At 51.8% G+C, this 17,081-nt stretch overlaps 1 protein-coding gene across 1 annotated transcript in view; it reads right to left on the bottom strand.

Annotated features, from left to right (window-relative positions):
* WDR55 (WD repeat domain 55) overlaps positions 1-17,081 on the bottom strand; it is a 27,907-nt gene continuing 10,826 nt past the window's right edge. Inside the window, exons 2-9 of the mRNA XM_015416609.1 lie at positions 12,568-12,608; positions 10,334-10,482; positions 7,419-7,519; positions 3,486-3,573; positions 3,121-3,300; positions 2,392-2,491; positions 1,957-2,126; positions 1-710 (exon numbers count right to left, since the gene is read on the bottom strand). Coding sequence (XP_015272095.1) covers positions 386-710; positions 1,957-2,126; positions 2,392-2,491; positions 3,121-3,300; positions 3,486-3,573; positions 7,419-7,519; positions 10,334-10,482; positions 12,568-12,608 — 1,154 coding nt within the window. The 3' untranslated portion in view covers positions 1-385. The remainder of the gene's footprint in view (positions 711-1,956; positions 2,127-2,391; positions 2,492-3,120; positions 3,301-3,485; positions 3,574-7,418; positions 7,520-10,333; positions 10,483-12,567; positions 12,609-17,081) is intronic.

Here is a 17,081-nt window from a genome sequence, read left to right as displayed (position 1 = left end):
AGTTGTGGGTTTCCTGCATTGTGCAGGAGGTTGGACTAGATGACCCCGGAGGTCCCTTCCAAGTCAATGATTCCATGTGGTTCTTAAATTAGGAAGACAAGTGTTGATCCCAAGCAGGAAGGGCAGCTTCTCCGCCCCTCCTCCCAAGAGACTGCCCTCTCCTGACAGCACGGAAAGAACAGATTTCCTTTCCAGGGAGTCAGAGCCCCCAGCCGCCTCCACCACACTTCTCTCCAGAGGCCCTACCAGAAGGCCGTTCAGGCCAAGCAGGGTCAGGTCAAGCAACCCGCCGCAATGCCTGGGTGGAGGCAGGGGCCATCATCACCTTTGCGGTCCCAACGAGTCTCTCTTGTGAGGAGTCAGCCCCGCACAGTGGACTGGCCTCTCAGTCACTGTCCGTGTCATCGCTGTGGTTCTCTTCCTTCTCCTCTGGGCCTGCGACCTCTTCTCTCAACCCTGCAAAGAAGTCCTCCCCACTGCCGAGCGCTTTCCCACTCAAGGACTTCAGCTGGCCGCTTCTCTTCTTCCTCTTCCTGTAGTCCTCCACGACCATGGAGCTGAGTGAGGAGATGTCCCAGAACTTCACCTTCTGGTCGTGGCCGCAGCTGGCCAACAAGGGGCCGGTGGGACACTTGGCCAGCTGCTCGACGGGTTCCCCCACGTGCTGCCCGACGCTGCCGATCACCCGGTTGGGCAAGATGTTCACGGCCCTGGGAGGGGGAAAGAAACGGCATCAACCGAAGGCCACTGCAGTTCAGCCCCCATTCTCCAGGAAGTTCATACGTGTGTGTGTACAGCATGGGGGAGGAATCAAGCTAGACACCCCCATTCATTCGGAAAGGCGATTGGGGGGGGGGGCTTCTGCCACTCCCACGGGGATTAGCTCACGTCAAACAAAGAGAACTTTCAACACTATGGTACGTTTCACAGCATCACCTGGGATAGGAATGCAGCCATAAAACGAGGTAAATGAACTCAGCAATTGATTTAAATGGTTGGACTTGATGCCTTCAACTCCGTTCCCCGCGCCAGAGTCAAATGTTCAGCCTGGCCTGTAGCACCAACTCTCATGTAGTGGAATTTGAAGTGGTGGAGAAGAACGCATGAATCTGCCTTAGACTGAGCCAGACCACTGATCCAACACAGTCAGTACTCAGACTGGCAGGGGCTCTCCAGGGTCTCGGGTACAGGTCTATTTGCATCACCCACTGCCTGGTCCTTTCAACTGGAGATGCCGGGGATTGAACCTGGGACCTTCTGCATGCCATAAGAACATAAGAGATGCCAATGTTGGATCAGGCTAAAGGCCCATCCAGTCCAACACTCTGTATCACACAGTGGCCAGAAATACCAGTGCCATCAGGAGGTCCACCAGTGGGGCCAGGACATTAGAAGCCCTCCCACTGTTGACCCACCCCAAGCACCAAGAAGACAGAGCATCCCTTGCCCCAGAGCCCCTATCTATACCTTGTGGCTAATAGCCACTGATGGACCTCTGCTCCATATGCTTATCTAATTCCCTTTTAAAGCCATCCATGCTTGTAGCCGCCACCACTTCCTGTGGCAGTGAATTCCATGTGTTAATCACTCGTTGGGTGAAGAAGTACTTCCTTTTATCCGTTCTAACCCGACCGCTCAGCAATTTCATGGAGTGCCCACGAGTGCCAAGCGGATGTTCTGCCACTGAGCCACGGCCAGAGAGGCAGCAGCAGCTCAGCCCGGCCGTGTGGCCGTGGGCAGTCTGTGGCCAGCTGCCCAGCCTGTGCTCTGGGTGGCAGCCCCTGCCACCGCCCCTCCCCACGGATGCCTTTTCCAGGCCAGTTTGGCCTACCTTGCCAGGGGGCAGGATGAATGGCAGCTATACTGAGAGGAAGGGGGCAGGGGATGGGACGGTGGGTCTCGGAGCCCTCCTGGGCTCTCTTCCGTGACCCGCTCAGCAAATGGACCCGTTCTCACCTGATGACTCCGTCGGTGGAGCCTGTGCACACCACGCTGTCTGTGACGGGGACCAGGCAGTCGACGGACTCCGCTTTCAAGGCAAAACGGTCACTGGCAGCACCTAAGCCACCCCAGTTGAAGAGGTAGAGGGTCCCCTCGCTGGAGCCGCAGACCACTTTCCTTCCTCTCTGAGCCAGAAGACAAGGCAGAAGTGTCAAGAAGAGACGAACGGCCCAGCCGGGGACTGAACCTGGGACCTTCTGCATGCCAAACGGATGTTCTGCCACTGAGCCTCTGTGCCTTTTAGTCTCGTCTAAAGCAAGCCAGCATTTGCAGGCACGTTTTATTGCAGGAGAACACAACAGGGTCTCTCCGATCCCACCCCCCCGGAGAAGAATGTGGCCGGGCCGGAGACCAGCCTTCTTCTTTGGGACCCCTAAGCAGCAGACTGACCTTCACCAAAGAGATGGCCGTCAGGTCTCCGTTCTGAGGCTCAGAGAGCAGCTCAAAGCGCCGCCTTCGGATGTTGAAGACCCCCAGGGTCCCGTCACCACTGCAAGGGAAAGAAAGGCACGGAACACGATCACCCCCGGCTCTTGCAAACGTTCCGGAATGTTTCCGTTCTAGGTACATCCCTCCATTTGCGGAAAACAGGACGGCCCTTGGGACGCAGAGAGAACGAGGCCGGAAGGGGCTGCGGCTCTCACGGCGCTTTGCCTTCAGAGGAAGGCACAGTGTTAGGTAGTCTTAATTTTAAAGTAAATCAGCAGAGTATTAAAGAGGCAGAGTCCATGGTGTGTTTAAAATATAAACGTTTACTACAACCTAGCATGGGGAAAAGGTACACGGGATGTAAAATAACAAAGAGCTAATATTCCTACATCCTTACAGCTAGACTGAAAAATGGCAGAAGCGAGACGAAGACTAACTTCTTCTTCTTGCTCAGAACAAAGAACCATAAAATGCTAATACTTGGCACTCTGGTCTCCAATCAGAACAAACAACTAGATCTGAAGTTACCGGGCTTTCTGACTCTCTAAACAGATTGGTTACAAACAAACATGTGACTTAACAAACATCATTAACCCAGTAAATACTGAAAAAGGTGTTTTAACTTGTAACACCCAACACACAGTCAAAGCCCCACCCCTCCGCGGGGCCCAAAGCGGAACGCGGCCATACCTGGCTGTCAGCAGCAGCTTCTTGTTCCCGTCCAGGGCCATGTCGCTGATGTACTCCTCGTGCTGCTTCATCTCCATAATGGAGGTGCCCTTGCGCAGGTCCCACACTTTCAGCTCCCCACTGTCGTCCCCCGTGGCAAACAGATGCTCATCGATCAGCAGCAGGCTGTTCAATGCAGAGCTGTGGAAAGCCCAACAGACCTAGCAGCAAAGCCAGCGCTAGCCGAGTCACTCCAGTGTGTGTGTGTTTGTGTGTGTGTTCGTTCTGGCACCCCTGGGCGATGCTGCAGGCCCAACTCCGCCAGCACCCCCAAGCCCAAGGGGGTACAAAGGAAAGGGACACGGGGAACAGCCCCAAACGCTTACCTGTGCGCCTTGGGAAAGCGTGTCACCAGACGGCCCTCCTCCACGTTCAGGATATGAATGCATTTGTCCTTGGATACTGTGAAAAGCTCTGGAAAACATGGACGGGGGGAGAGAGGTCTCGGTCGGGAGTGCTCGCGTGCATCTTGCAGAACTGGCAGGACCGGAAGGCATCCTCCCAGCTAGCTCTCCCAGACTGCGCAGCTCCTACCAGTTCTTAACATCTGTGACACAGTGGGTGTGTTCAGACGGGGCATTTGCAACGGTATAGGTGCCGGTTGGAATAGGTGTACTTACCGGCGTTCACACGGCAAACATCTGCCTTCCGTCCCTAACCATTGCAAAGAGCTTTACACCGTTGTATTCTGCCACTAGGTCCCCAAGTGGTGGTATCCGTGGTGCAACGGTTGTAATCCCTTTCCCCCCCCCCCCATCTGATCGCTCTCCAACGTTGTAGAGCCACTTCCGTTCGGAAGCCCGAGGCTTCCAATTTTCGCCCGCCATTTTTTTTTTAGGTCGGCGATCTGCGCTTGGGCGCAGCTTCGCCCTGGTGTGTTTTTTTTAAAAAAAGAAAAGGTCCTTAGTTTAACTTTTAGAGGAGTCCGGGACCTCAGGGAGGCCACTTTGCTCTTTAAACTTTAAAGGTAAGTCCTTACCTTTAAACCTTAAATGTTAAACCTTAAATTTTGCGCATGCGTGAAGATCGCCATTCTGCGGATGGCTGCCTATGCGCATGCGCAAACCGTGTTTAAAAAAAAAAACAACCGCCGATGCCCGCTGTGTGTGAACGGGCATACAGCGATGGGCTCCGCAGACAGGAGGTAAGTGTGATCGCGTTTCAGCCGGCATAAACTGCACCGGTTCCAACCGGTACAGTTTATGCCGGCTGAAACGCCCCGTCTGAACGTACCCAGAGAGCGAAACAACCTTGGTCTGCCTGGAGTTGTGGCCAAAGAGGGCTCCTTAGGAGCTGTGAAGCTAGAAGGCACCTGGCAGAATTGCTGCTGCGTCTGCAGCAAAGGCAAAGCCACCCTGACGGAGGAGCCTCTCCCTGCTGTTCAGGTTTTCACATCTCGTTTGCCAAGGCTCAGCGCAGCCACCAGCTCAACCCTCCACGCTTGCCTTTTCTCCACTGGCCTGCGGGGAGTCGCAGGAGCCCCTCTCAGGCCCTCGGGACACTGAAAGGGCTGGGTGCTGACTCCAGCTGAGGACCCGACAGGCCTACCTGACGTCCAGAGAATCGGCCTCAAGGAGAACTGCTAGGAATCCCAGGTGTTATATGGCCAGAAAGGATGAGTGACGTCCAGAGAAGCGGCCTCAAGGAGAACTGCTAGGAATCCCAGGTGTTATATGGCCAGAAAGGATGAGTAACATCACCGTGGGGTAGGCTTTCTGATTGGCAGGCGGCAGACAATTGGATTTCTAGGGGTTAAGGGGGCCGAGAACGTTGAGTGGGGCTACATTTCCTTTCCTCACCCAAGAAACGCCCGGGATACACAAGGGATTCACACAAAGATTTGCTGCAGATCAGAAGGGATTCCAGCAGTCCAGATAGTGATTAGAGCAAGTCCTCGTCGTGAGCCTATGGTGTACTGCCGTGCTCAGCCATTTGCAATACAAGAATACTGATCTATGTTACAAGCAGTGTTCCCTCTAAGCTGAGTTAGTGTGAGCTGGCTCACAGTTTTTTAGCCTCCGGCTCGCACATTTTTGCCTCAGCTCAGGGAGGATGGCTCCAGAGCAAACGAATTTATGCAGTAGCAAAATTGCTCACTCACAACTTTAAGGCCAGTAGCTCACAAAGTAGAATTTTTGCTCACAAGACTCCACAGCTTAGAGGGAGCACTGGTTACGAGCAGGGATCGTTTCGTAGAAAAAGAGGTAGGGGAACTCATTAGCATAACTCATTAGCATATGCCACACACCCTGACATCACCGGAAGTGTGTCATAAGGCCACACCCCCTGACATCACCGGATGTGTGTCATAAGGCCACACCCACCACTCAGTTAGTCTTAGTCTTAAAGGTTAGTCTTAAAGGTGCTATTTGTTAGTCTTAAAGGTGCTATTTGAACTCTTGGACTATTTTGCAGCAACAGACTAACACAGCTACCTCGGGGAAGCTCCTGGATGGGGCTGGGAGTCCTTGCGGAGGCCACGTGGAGTGGCCTCGGCCAGGCAGAGGGGGAGGACGCCAACTTACCCTCCTGCTTCTTCCTCCTTCTGCAACAGAATGAGGCTGGAAGAAGGGGGCGGCCGGAAGAAGGGGCGGGGCTTCGTGTGCCCCGCCCCCTGCACCTCACACGGGGGGAACTGCGATCCCCCCCGAAATGACCTCTGGTTACGAGGAAACAATGCAAATACTGTATGCTTAAATGCATCCCTCTGGGCTAGTCACTCTCCCACCGTCTAACGTACCTCAAGGGGTTGTTGTGAGGCTAAGAAGAGGAGGGGGCAGCTACATATATGCCACTGGCAGCCCCTTGGAGGAACTGGGCAGGATAAAAATGCCAAGTATTATTACTGATTATGAGTGCAAGTTGTATTTGATCTAATCATTCAAGAACATTTACGTATAGGATATGATGAGAGTAAAGCACCTGGATTCCATATACTCTGCCACACTTGCCCTGACCTGGAAAGCCCAGCTAGCCTCATCTCATCAGCCAGTTTAGTGTCGTGGTTTTGGTGTAGAGAGCCAGTTTGGTGTCGTGGTGAAGTGCGGGGACTCTAATCTGGGAGAACCGGGTTTGATTCCCCCACTCCTCCACTTGCACCTGGCTGGATGACCTTAGGCAAGCTGTAGTTCTGATAAGAGCTGTCCTTGAAAAAGAGCAGTTTCTGTCAAGAGCTCTCTCAGCCCCACCTACCTCACAGGGTGTCTGTTGTGAGGAGGGGAAGGGAAAGGAGTTTGTAAACCGCTCTGAGACACCTCTGAGACAGAGAAGGGCGGGGTATAAATCCAATCTCTTCTTCTTCTTCTTCTTCTTGTTTTTTTATAAGTGTGCGGACTCTAATCCAATTTGGTGTAGTGGTTAAGAGCCAGTTTGGTGTAGTGGTTAAGTGCGCAGACTCTAATCTGGGAGAACCCGGTTTGATTCCCCACCTCCACTTGCACCTGCTGGTGTGACCTTGGGTCAGTCACAAGCTGTGGCACAGCTGTCCTTGAAAAAGAGCAGTTTGTGTCGGAGTTCTCTCAGCCCCACCCACCTCACAGGGTGTCTGTTGTGGGGAGGGGAAGGGAAAAGGAGTTTGTAAGCCGCTCTGAGACTCCAAGTGAAGGGTGGGGTATAAATCCCATCTCTTCTTCTTCTTGCTTCTCATCTCCGTTTCAAAGCTGAAGAGCCAGCGCTCTCCGAAGACGTTTCCGTGGTCATGTAGCCGGCATGACTAAACACCGAGGCGCACGGAACGCTGTTACCTTCCCACCGAACCACTGACCTTCCACAGCCTGCAGTTCAGCGTCTTAACCACTTGAGCCACCGCAGCCATGTCTTTAAACATCCAAGCAGTACAGCTCAAGAGGTATATCCAGCTGATTTCTGACCCGTTTCCCCCCCTGGTATTCTTTTTCATGTGATTCCACTGGAAATGCCATATGTGAAGAGGGGCTGTGGCTCCCCCATGACAAAGTGTTGCTCAGCAGGCATGAGGTGCCCGGCTCAGTGCCCTGGCGTCTCTAGTCAACAGGCTCAGGTACTTGGGGGTGATGTGAATGACCTATACCTGAGATCCTGGGGGGCCTGCTGCCAGTCTGACCCTGATGGACAAAGGTTCTGCTTCAGTAGAAGGCAGCTTCATCTGCCCATCAAGCCTATTCAGAGTTCTGCCTGGCGCTTTTTTGCCCTATGTGAGTTTCAACCACCCAGAAGTGGTTACTGGAAGCTCCTCTGTCACCACAAAGCCATTAACAAGCCCGGAGGAGAGAAACACTCACTGTGTCCATCCTGAGAAAAGGACACTTCCCGGCAGGATTTCAGATGATGCCCGGAGGACCAAAGCTCTTGGTTTCCACCTTCCAGACAGGAAAACGAATACCTGAAATTCAAAAGGACGGTAGGGGGAAGAGAGGTGTAAAGTAATTGGGTGGGAGACCCTTCACGCTGAGGCAGAAAACCTGTCAAAAAGCCACAGGAAGCATCAGACCCAAAGAGGGCTGGGCAAAGAAGTGGGAATACAGTGGGAAGGACCTTTGAGCCTGAGATGCCTAATGACGCTCCTTTCCTTTCCATTCCTCTGGTTCAATAAAGTATGGGACCATTTCATCATGGAAGAAATTACACATCACATCCAACAGTCAGAATTGTACCCTAAAAGGTCCAATTTTATGGAAAAATGGTCCCCATTTCTTGAATATGTTATGGTGACAGACTGCCAACCACACAATCCAACGTATCTAAACATACCGCACTCTTAACTCACATTAGATGCTCTTGTTTGCATCATACCTCTAACATATCACCTGTAGAGGGAGTAATACCCACATAGACATAATAGCTGCTATTGTAGATCGACATCTATGACTTACTGCCTCAGTCTAGCCCACTCATCACCTTCACGCACGGCAATATAGACCCAGGTCCTGCTTATTTAATGTATTTTACCTTATCATTCTTTGTTCTGATTTCTTGAAAGTACTCTTTGTTCTGTAATACTTGTTATTGGCATATGGAACTGCACAATGGTTCGAAACTGTTTTAACATTTTCATCAATAATTTTTTTTAAAAAAAAGGTATTTTGAGCAATCATGTATCCTCCTCTGATAAATATCACCTTCAAGATTTCATGCCCAAACAATAAAAAATTTAGCAACAGTGGTGGTAAAATTTGGAGATCTATCAGATAAAAGGAGCGAGAGTATCTCACAGTGAGGTAAGAAGGAAATGCTGTCCAAACAATTCCTAGCAGTCGCATACAAGGGGCATCCCAATTAAATTTGCACCAGTGTACCAACCTTCCCTAACAACAGTCACACAAACGCTCCAAAAAAGCGGTCTTCATTAATCTGCCACTCATAACGGGTGGACTCACATTTAACCGAATAAATAAAGAAGAAAAAGAGAAGAGTTTGGATTTATACCCCACCCTTCACTACCCAAAGGTGTCTCAGAGCGGCTTACAAACTCCTTTCCCCTCCCCACAACAGACACCCTGAGAGGGAGGTGGGGCTGAGAGAGCTCTTGACAGAAACGGCTCTTTTTCAAAAACAGCTCTTATCAGAACTACGGCTTGCCCAAGGTCATCCAGACAGGTGCAAGTGGAGGAGTGGGGAATCAAACCCGGTTCTCCCAGATTAGAGTCCGTGCACTTAACCACTACATAATTTGTGACGGACAAACGGAAGGTCTAAGAAGGCAGTGATCTAGGCGGGGTTTTAAAAAAAAAATAAAATAAAGAAGAACAAACCATGTCAGCACGGAACCGTATCCAAAAAATCCATCCTAATAATACGCCATGAACGGGAGAGGTGAGGACAGGGGTTTGTAGAATAATGTCTTGAAAGACTCCCAAAGGCAGAAGAATGGATTAAAAAACTGCTTTTTATGGCAGAAATGGACAAAATGACAAGAAAACTGAAAGATTTGGAGGCGGAAGAATTTTTTGCGGACTGGAAGGATTTTAAGGACTATTTAGAGAAGCATTGGGATGTGAAGGACAATTTGATTTGCTTTGAAAATTATTAAGTGGATGTAAAAGAGAAAAGAAATGGACTTATAATGATAAATATGTGAACATTTGTTACCTATAGTTATATGATAAAAGATTAGAGACATGTTAGAATTTAAGATTTGAGCTGGTGGTGGGAACGCTGTTGGAAGCCTGTGAAAGGGGGGGGGGAGTAAGATGAAACGGATATATATTGAAGTTGATATGTGAATGTGTACTATCCTAATAAAAGTTGTTTAAGGGCTCTTTTCGTAGCAGGAACTCCTTTGCATACTAGGCCACACCCCCTAATGTAGCCAATCCTCCAAGAGCTTACAGAGCTCTTCTTACAGAAGTTACTGTAAGCTCTTGGAGGATTGGCTACATTAGGGGTGTGTTGCTTAATATGCAAATGGGTACCTGCTACAAAAAGAGCCCATGAAAGCCACTGCCTTGAGGGCTCCCAGAGGCCTCTGTGCTGGCCAAGGCTGGAAACAGAATTCTGGACTGGAGATGAACCCTGGGCTTGATCCCTCCTGGCTGCTCTGCTTTTAGTCAGAACCAGAACCTTGCCAGTGGAAAGAAGCTTACACTTGCAACGTTTACTTCACGTATTTCCCTCTGGCTGCAGAGCTTTAACTGCAGGTTTTTTTATTCAGCAACTGGGGTGACAGGACCTCCCCACATAACTGCTCCCTTAGTCCTGGAATATATTCAACAAATCACCACATTAAAACAGACTACTACCCGGTTGCAGGAGAAGTCGGAAGAGATAGACCAAAGATTTCAAATTAAGGAAGCCAAAACATGATCTTCTAGAAGACTCTTTAATTAGGCTAGAATTGGACAAAGCTGCTTATATGCTGAGGTTCCAGAACATCCCAGAAGACAAAGCTGAAGATGTAAAAGAAAAAAATGACTAAAATATTGGCAACATACTTGGAAGAAGAGAATACTCAGGATATCTCTGATAAACGAGGCCTAAAGAATGAAGGATGGCTGAGGTTTTGGTGGCAGGGGAGGGGAGAAGGGGATGCATGCCCACCTAAGGAATGCCCTTAGTAGCATTCCTTGTTTTGGAAATCTGAAGCTGCCCGCTGAGAAGAGGTCCCCCTGCCCCCGCCGCTGCCCCTCCATATCCCCCAGGCCAAAGACTCAGCCTTTTGTGCAGCCCATACTTTCCCCTCCAGAGCAGCCATACTTACACGTAGACATCACCATCCACATCTCCAGCAGCTATGATATCCCGGCTAGGGTGAAAGGCAATGGTGTTCGCTGCTGCGTCTAGGGAAATGTCATCGGGGGTGTCTCGAAGGCTCGGTTCATGTCCTGCTTCCTCCTCATCTAAATGTGGCTGGGGGGGGCAAGGGAAAAAAATCAACCCCCTGAAAGGGCCCGACCCACCCATCCCTACCCTCCTTCAGAAATCACCAGCCCAGCACCACTTGATAGAGCCGTTTGTATGGCTCACTCTAGCACATGTGTTCCTTATAACATAAAAAAAACCCCAGATGCTGGAAACCCACTCCAAAGCATTTTTTAATTCCGGGTGAGGGACCAAAATACTTAATGACCTGCATCATGACTCCAACAGCCCTTCCTGATTTGCATGCCTGAATCGGCCAGCAGACCTGGACCCCAATCATTTATCACGAGTCAGGCACACAGGTGGAGTCAGTCCACGCCACCCATCAAACAGCAGAAGAGCCCCACAGATAGGCAAGAATGCATAGGCCGGCCAGCCAGAGATCGCAAATACTGTTGCCTTCTGAGACCCTCCTGGAGCGACCCCTCAAAGGCTTTTGCTCTACTGTGTGAATGTGCAGCTTTTATGCGCCTGTGGCAGCTTTGCACAGCCCTTCAAATCTGGTCTAGTTCTTCATATTTTAGTAATCTGCTTTCAACTAATGAGTTAAGTACTATGAGTTAGAGAGTGTGTATTAATGCAGATTCTTCTTCTGAGGAGCAGGGCCACAGGCCACAAAACCTCTGTTGGAATAAAGTCTGGTTAGCTCTTGAAGGTGCTACAAGACTATCCATTTGGGTTGCTTCAAACTAACACGGATATCCCCAAAGAGCTGGTTGCAAAAGAGTGGCACCAACAGCAGCCTCTACGCCAACAAAGTTAGCCTGAGAGAGGGGGGGGGGGAGACATGCATTGCCAGCCTGCCCCACGAAACTAGGACCGGCAAATAACAAGACACATTAGCATTTCTCTCCACCGACCAGCATATTTCTTCCCTTCCTCATCCCCCCCCCCTCCAAGCGCCCACATCTAGATCCCACAGGCGTTCCAAACACCTACTGCACTCAGAGCCTTTTTTTAACATTTCCAGAAGGGTGAGGCTTCGGGTTCCCACCTCCAGGGGGTGCCTGGAGATCTCCTGGGATTCGAAGAGAGGTCGGTTCTCCTGGAGAAAGTGGCCACCGTGGAAGCTGGCCTCGATGGCATTCTGCTTTGCAGAGGCCCCTCCCACCACCCTCCCTAGGCTCCACCCCCACACCCCCAAGAACTTTCCCGCCCAGAGGTGGCAACAGTGCCAGCCGGGGCTCTCGAGAAGGATCTGCACTCCTGAGGAGGGGGTGAGGATGGGGGGGATTTAAAAGGCTCCTCCCCGGAGTGCCGCTCAAACCCAGCACGGACGTTTGAGCAGCCCAACGGCTCGGGGGTGGCGAAGGGGAGACTCCCCGCAGAGGCCTCCAGAAAGGCCGCTCTGGACACGTGTCTGCCCCCAGGGCCGGAGGAGCGCAACGTCCAGCGACGACTGCTAGGCCCCAGTGGTGCGGTCCAGTGTTCCCTCTAAGCTGAGTTTGCGTGAGCTAGCCCACAGTTCTTTAGCCTCCGACTCACAGTCACTTCCCCATTGTATGTGTGTGGCCTTAGGTAGGAATCCTATCCAAAAATGTATAATGTAAACCGCTCAGAGCCCTTAGGGGGTGAGCGGTATATAAATCGAAGGAAATAAATAAATAAATAAATAAATTTTTGTCTTCGCTCGGGAAGGAGGGGCTCCAGAGCAAACTAATTTATGCAGCAGCCCAATCGCTAGCTCACAACTTTAATAATGCCAGTGGCTCACAAAGTAGAATTTTTGCTCACGAGATTCCACAGCTTAGAGGGAACATTGGTGCGGTCCTCCCTCCTCTAAGCGCTTCGGTTCAACTCAGCCGACGACTGACTGTCTGCCTGCTCGGGGTGGAGCCCCTGCGCTGGGGAAGGAAAAGGGCGCCCGAGGAGGTGGAGGGCGGCGGAGAAGGGGCCGCATGCCGTCAGGCACTCGGGATCCCCGTCCTCGGCGTTCCCTCTCGCGGCAAGGCAGCCGAACAAAAGCGCCCTCCTCCCTGGAGGGGCGAAAGGAGGCACAAAGTGGCCGCCCGAAGGCCAGGCGAGGAAACGAGAAGAGGCTCGGGTTGCTAGGAGACGGCCCGGGGAACCCACCTGCACGGGCGCCGCCATCTTGGTCCAGAGGCGCCTGCGCGCTACAAGGAGCATGACGTGGGAAGAGAACCACGCAAAGGAAGCTCATTGGGTGGAAGCACTGTCCTGTCGTCGGCATAGTCCCGCCCCGGCATAGTGGACTCTTGTCTTGTCCAACGAGAAGTCGCCTCCGGGTCAGCTTAGCCTAGCGGTTCCTTCGAAACAGATTGTTTCTGCCGCAATCAGTTCATGGTTCCCGTCCCGCAGGCGCTGCCTGGCCTTTTGGTCTCTGCAGTGTTCCCTCTAAGCTGAGTTAGTGTGAGCTAGCTCACAGTTCTTTAGCCTCCGGCTCACACATTTTTGTCTTAGCTCGGGAAGGAGGGCTCCAGAGCAGACTAATTTATGCAGCAGCCAAATCTCCCGCTCACAACTTTAATGCCAATAGCTCACAAAGTAGAATTTTTGCTCACAGGGCTCCATAGCTTAGAGGGAACACTGCTGATGAGGGTCTACTTTTTCTCACACACTCCGGTCCGCGCAGCGAGGTCAGCAGAGTCCGAGTCGTTTCCCAGCTAGTGAGGCTGGATGTGTTTGATTGATCCTGGGATCTGCCAGGGGGTCTCCACCAATGCTCCCTCTAGGCTGTGGAGTCTTGTGAGCAAAAAGTCTACTTTGTGAGCTACTGGCATTAAAGTTGTCAGCGAGCCATTTGGCGGCTGCATAAGTTAGTTTGCTCTGGAGCCGTCCTTCCTGAGCTGAGACAAAAAGGTGTGAGCCGGAGGCTAAAAAAATGTGAGCTAGCTCACACTAACTCAGCTTAGAGGGAACAGTGGTCTCCACCAATGCTCCCTCTAAGCTGTGGAGTCTTGTGAGCAAAAAGTCTACTTTATGAGCTCCTGGCATTAAAGTTGTGAGCAAGCAATTTGGCTCCTGCATAAATCAGTTTGCCCTGGAGCCGTCCTTCCTGAGCTAAGACAAAAATGTGTGAGCCGGAGGCTAAAAAACTGTGAGCTGGCTCACACTAACTCAGCTTAGAGGGAACACTGGTCTCCACAAGAAAGCTCCCCCGTCAGTCAATCAGATGCGTTCAGTCTCTCTTTGCAAACTACCCGGACTCTGCCACCACCTGGTGACTCTGCCAGCCTCGCTCTGCGGATCCCTCCTTTGGGAACATCATGGCTGTCCTGGATGGTCTCTGCCAGTGTTCCCTCTAAGGTGAGTTAGTGTGAGCTAGCTCACCATTTTTTAGCCTCCAGCTCACAGATTTTTGACTCAGCTCAGGAAAGATGGCTCCAGAGCAAACTAATGTAGGCAGTACCCAAATGGCTCGCTCACAACTTTAATGCCAGGAGCTCACAAGGTAGAATTTTTGCTCACAGGACTCACAGCTTAGAGGGAACATTGGTCTCTGCGCTGCTTTGATTGGGTTCAGGACAGAAGGAGTGGGACCCGGCAGTCTGGAATCCGGGACGGCCAAGCCGGTGGGTTGGAGAGCAATGCTCCCTCGGAGCTCTGGAGTCTTGTGAGCAAAAATCCTACTTGGTGAGCTCCTCCTGGCATTAAAGTTGTGAGTGAGCCATTTGGCTGCTGCATACATTCGTTTGCTCTGGAGCCCTCCTTCCTGAGCCAAGACAAAAATGTATGAGTCGGAGGCTAAAAAAATGTGAGCTCGCTCACACTAACTCATCTTGGAGGGAAACACTGTTCCAGGCACTGTTCCCTCTAAGCGGTGTTAGCGTGAGCTGGCTCACAGTTCTTTACCCTCGGCTCACACAGGAGGGCTCCAAAGCAAACTGATTTATGCAGCAGCCAAATCGTTGTGAGCGAGCCATTTGGCTGCTGCATACATTAGTTTGCTCTGGAGCCATCCTTCCTGAGCTAAGACAAAAATGTATGAGTCGGAGGCTAAAAAACTGTGAGCTCGCTCACACTAACTCAGCTTAGAGGGAACACTCGTCCAGGCACTGTTCCCTCTAAACTGGGTTAGCGTGAGCCGGCTCACAGTTTTTTAGCCTCCGGCTCACACATGTTTGTCTTGGCTCGGGAAGGCTGGGGCTCCAGAGCTGATTTATGCAGCAGCCAAATCGTTCGCTCGCAACTTTAATCCTAGTGGCTCACAAAGATCTTTGCTCACGGGACTTCACGGCTTAGAGGGAGCATCGGAGCCGTTTCTGGGTGCCCAGCTGCGGCGGCCTCCTGCGCCCGTCGTCTCTTGCATGACGTCTGCGAAGGCGGGCAGCCCCAATGAGAGACCCGGCCGGGGGTCCTGGTGGAGTCCGGCCACTTTGCAAAGTGGGAAGGGACGTATTGGAAGACCTTTCTTCTTGAGGATACCCCCGGCAGACTGCGGGCAAGAGCGAGGGGCGGCAGGACACGGGGCTGGGATTAGGAGAGGGGAGAGCGACGTGAGCGCGGGGGGGGCAAGATGTGCTCTGGGAGGGGGCCTCTTAGCCTTGGAATAAACTGGGGGGGCGGCCCTGTAACCCGGGGAGGTGTCTGCTGGAGCCAGCTCTCGAAAGGTGTCCAAGTTCCCCAAGGGACTCCCTCTCGGTTCTGGCGGCAGGGACCACGTCGCCCGCTCGCCTTGGCTGCCAAACAAGAATGTATTGCTTATTTATTTAAGTTTGGTTTTTAAAGCGCCCTTCCCTGACCAACAGGGCTCCGGGCGGTGTACATCGGTATAAAACAGAGACAGCATAAAATCATACATAAAATCCATACTATAAATACAGCGGTAATAACCAGTTCAGCAGTTCGAGACCGGAGTGTGCCGCGTGACGGAGTGAGCTCCCGTCTCCGGTCCCAGCTCCTGCCAACCTAGCAGCTCGAAAGCAAGAAATTGCAAGGAGATAAATAGGGACCCCTTCGGGGGGAAGGTCACAGCGTTCCGTGCGCCTCGGCGTTTAGTCATGCTGGCCACATGACCGTCTTCGGACAGCGCTGGCTCTTCGGCTTGGAAACGGAGATGAGCACCGCAACCCTAGAGTCGGACTCGACTGGCTTTCGAGCAAGGGAGACCTTTACCTTTAATAACCAGGGAGGCGCGGATGGAAGTACCAAAAATATGCCACTGCATGGGGGGCGGGGGGGGCGGGAAAGACCTGCCTGCCCGCCTGGTACTGCCCTGACCTGCATAGCCCAGGCCATCCCGATCTCATCAGCTATGGGAAGCAGCCCCGTAGCTAGGGAAGTCTTTGGGAGGGGGCCTGCCAGCTAATTAAATGAAATAACAGTGCAGGTGGTAAGTTGGAGCACTTTGGGGACAGGCCAGGAGGGAGGGGGCCCAGAGAAAACACTAGGGGGCCAGGCCCCGTGGGCCCCATGTTAGCTACAGGCCAGATGGGAAGCGAAGCAGGGTCAACTCCGGCAAGTATTTGCATGGGAGACGATCTCCTTGCCGTACCAGCAGTCGGGAGTCGGAGACAGGGGCAGACTTCATTCAGTCACCTCTCTCTCTGAACATTCTCCAAGTGCTCAGTAGGGGTCAGCCGCCAGAGGTCGCCCTAGTAAAGTAGACTCTTATAACCTCCAACACGAATGAGCTCTCGGGTCAGTTTAGCCAAGCGGTTCCTTCGTCTCCAGAACTACAATCTGAACAATCATTCCTTGGTTCGAGTCCCGCAGGCGCTGCCTGGCCTTTTGGCCTCTCTGACAGAATGTTTTTTCCGCACTCAGGAACCTTTACTTTACCTTACGCTCTGCTGATAAAAACCTGCTGGTAACATCCCTGCCCTGTGGGACTTAATCCAGTTCTGCTGGGCATTGGAAGCCAGAGAGATTGGAAGGCAGAGAGTTCTGCCAGGCGGGTATTTGTGTGTGTGTGTGTTTTGTTTGTTAAATTCTTTTTATTAATTTTTTCATAAACAGATTTCAGTAACATTACTATGAACAGATTCAATAACTTTGTATACAATTTATCATGTAGAGTTGTGGATATAGCTTTCATATATAGACAATAACGACACATAAAAACAAATTAACATTAACTGCAGGCATGTTAACAAGCGTGTGTGTGTTTTTAACGTGCCTGTGCACCTGGAAGTCACGGCGATCTCTGGTGACTGGCCCCTACTGGTGGCAAGGAGGATCTATGCAGAGAGGTGGCTGAGTAAAGCCTGCCCCCACCTCCCGACTGCTGGTATTCCAAGGAGGTCTCCCATCCAAGGACTTGCCCCAGTCGACCCTGCTTAGCTTTTGAGATCTGGCTGGCCTGGTCAGAACTGTGACGTCCCCGTCCCCCCGCCGGCAGTGGCATATTTGTGGCACTTCAACAAGCATCGGTGTCTTCCCCCCGGCGTGTTCTTCCGGGCACCCAGAAACGGCTCTCGAAACCACCGCCTTGCCTGGGGATCTACTAAAAGGAAGGACAGGATTGCCCATTGGAAACAAGGGGAGATGCTGGAAGGCCCATTGGAAATCATGGGAGCCAGGAATGCAAACGGCTCTCGAAACCACCGCCTTGCCTGGGGATCTACTAAAAGGAAGGACAGGATTGCCCATTGGAAACAAGGGGAGATGCTGGAAGGCCCATTGGA

The sequence above is a fragment of the Gekko japonicus genome, unplaced genomic scaffold (genome assembly GCF_001447785.1).
Source record: "Gekko japonicus isolate JY-2015 unplaced genomic scaffold, Gekko_japonicus_V1.1 scaffold4361, whole genome shotgun sequence".
In the NCBI taxonomy this organism is placed as follows: domain Eukaryota; kingdom Metazoa; phylum Chordata; class Lepidosauria; order Squamata; family Gekkonidae; genus Gekko; species Gekko japonicus.
Note: the sequence above shows the minus strand (reverse complement) of the source record. Positions and strands in the feature narration are given on the sequence as shown.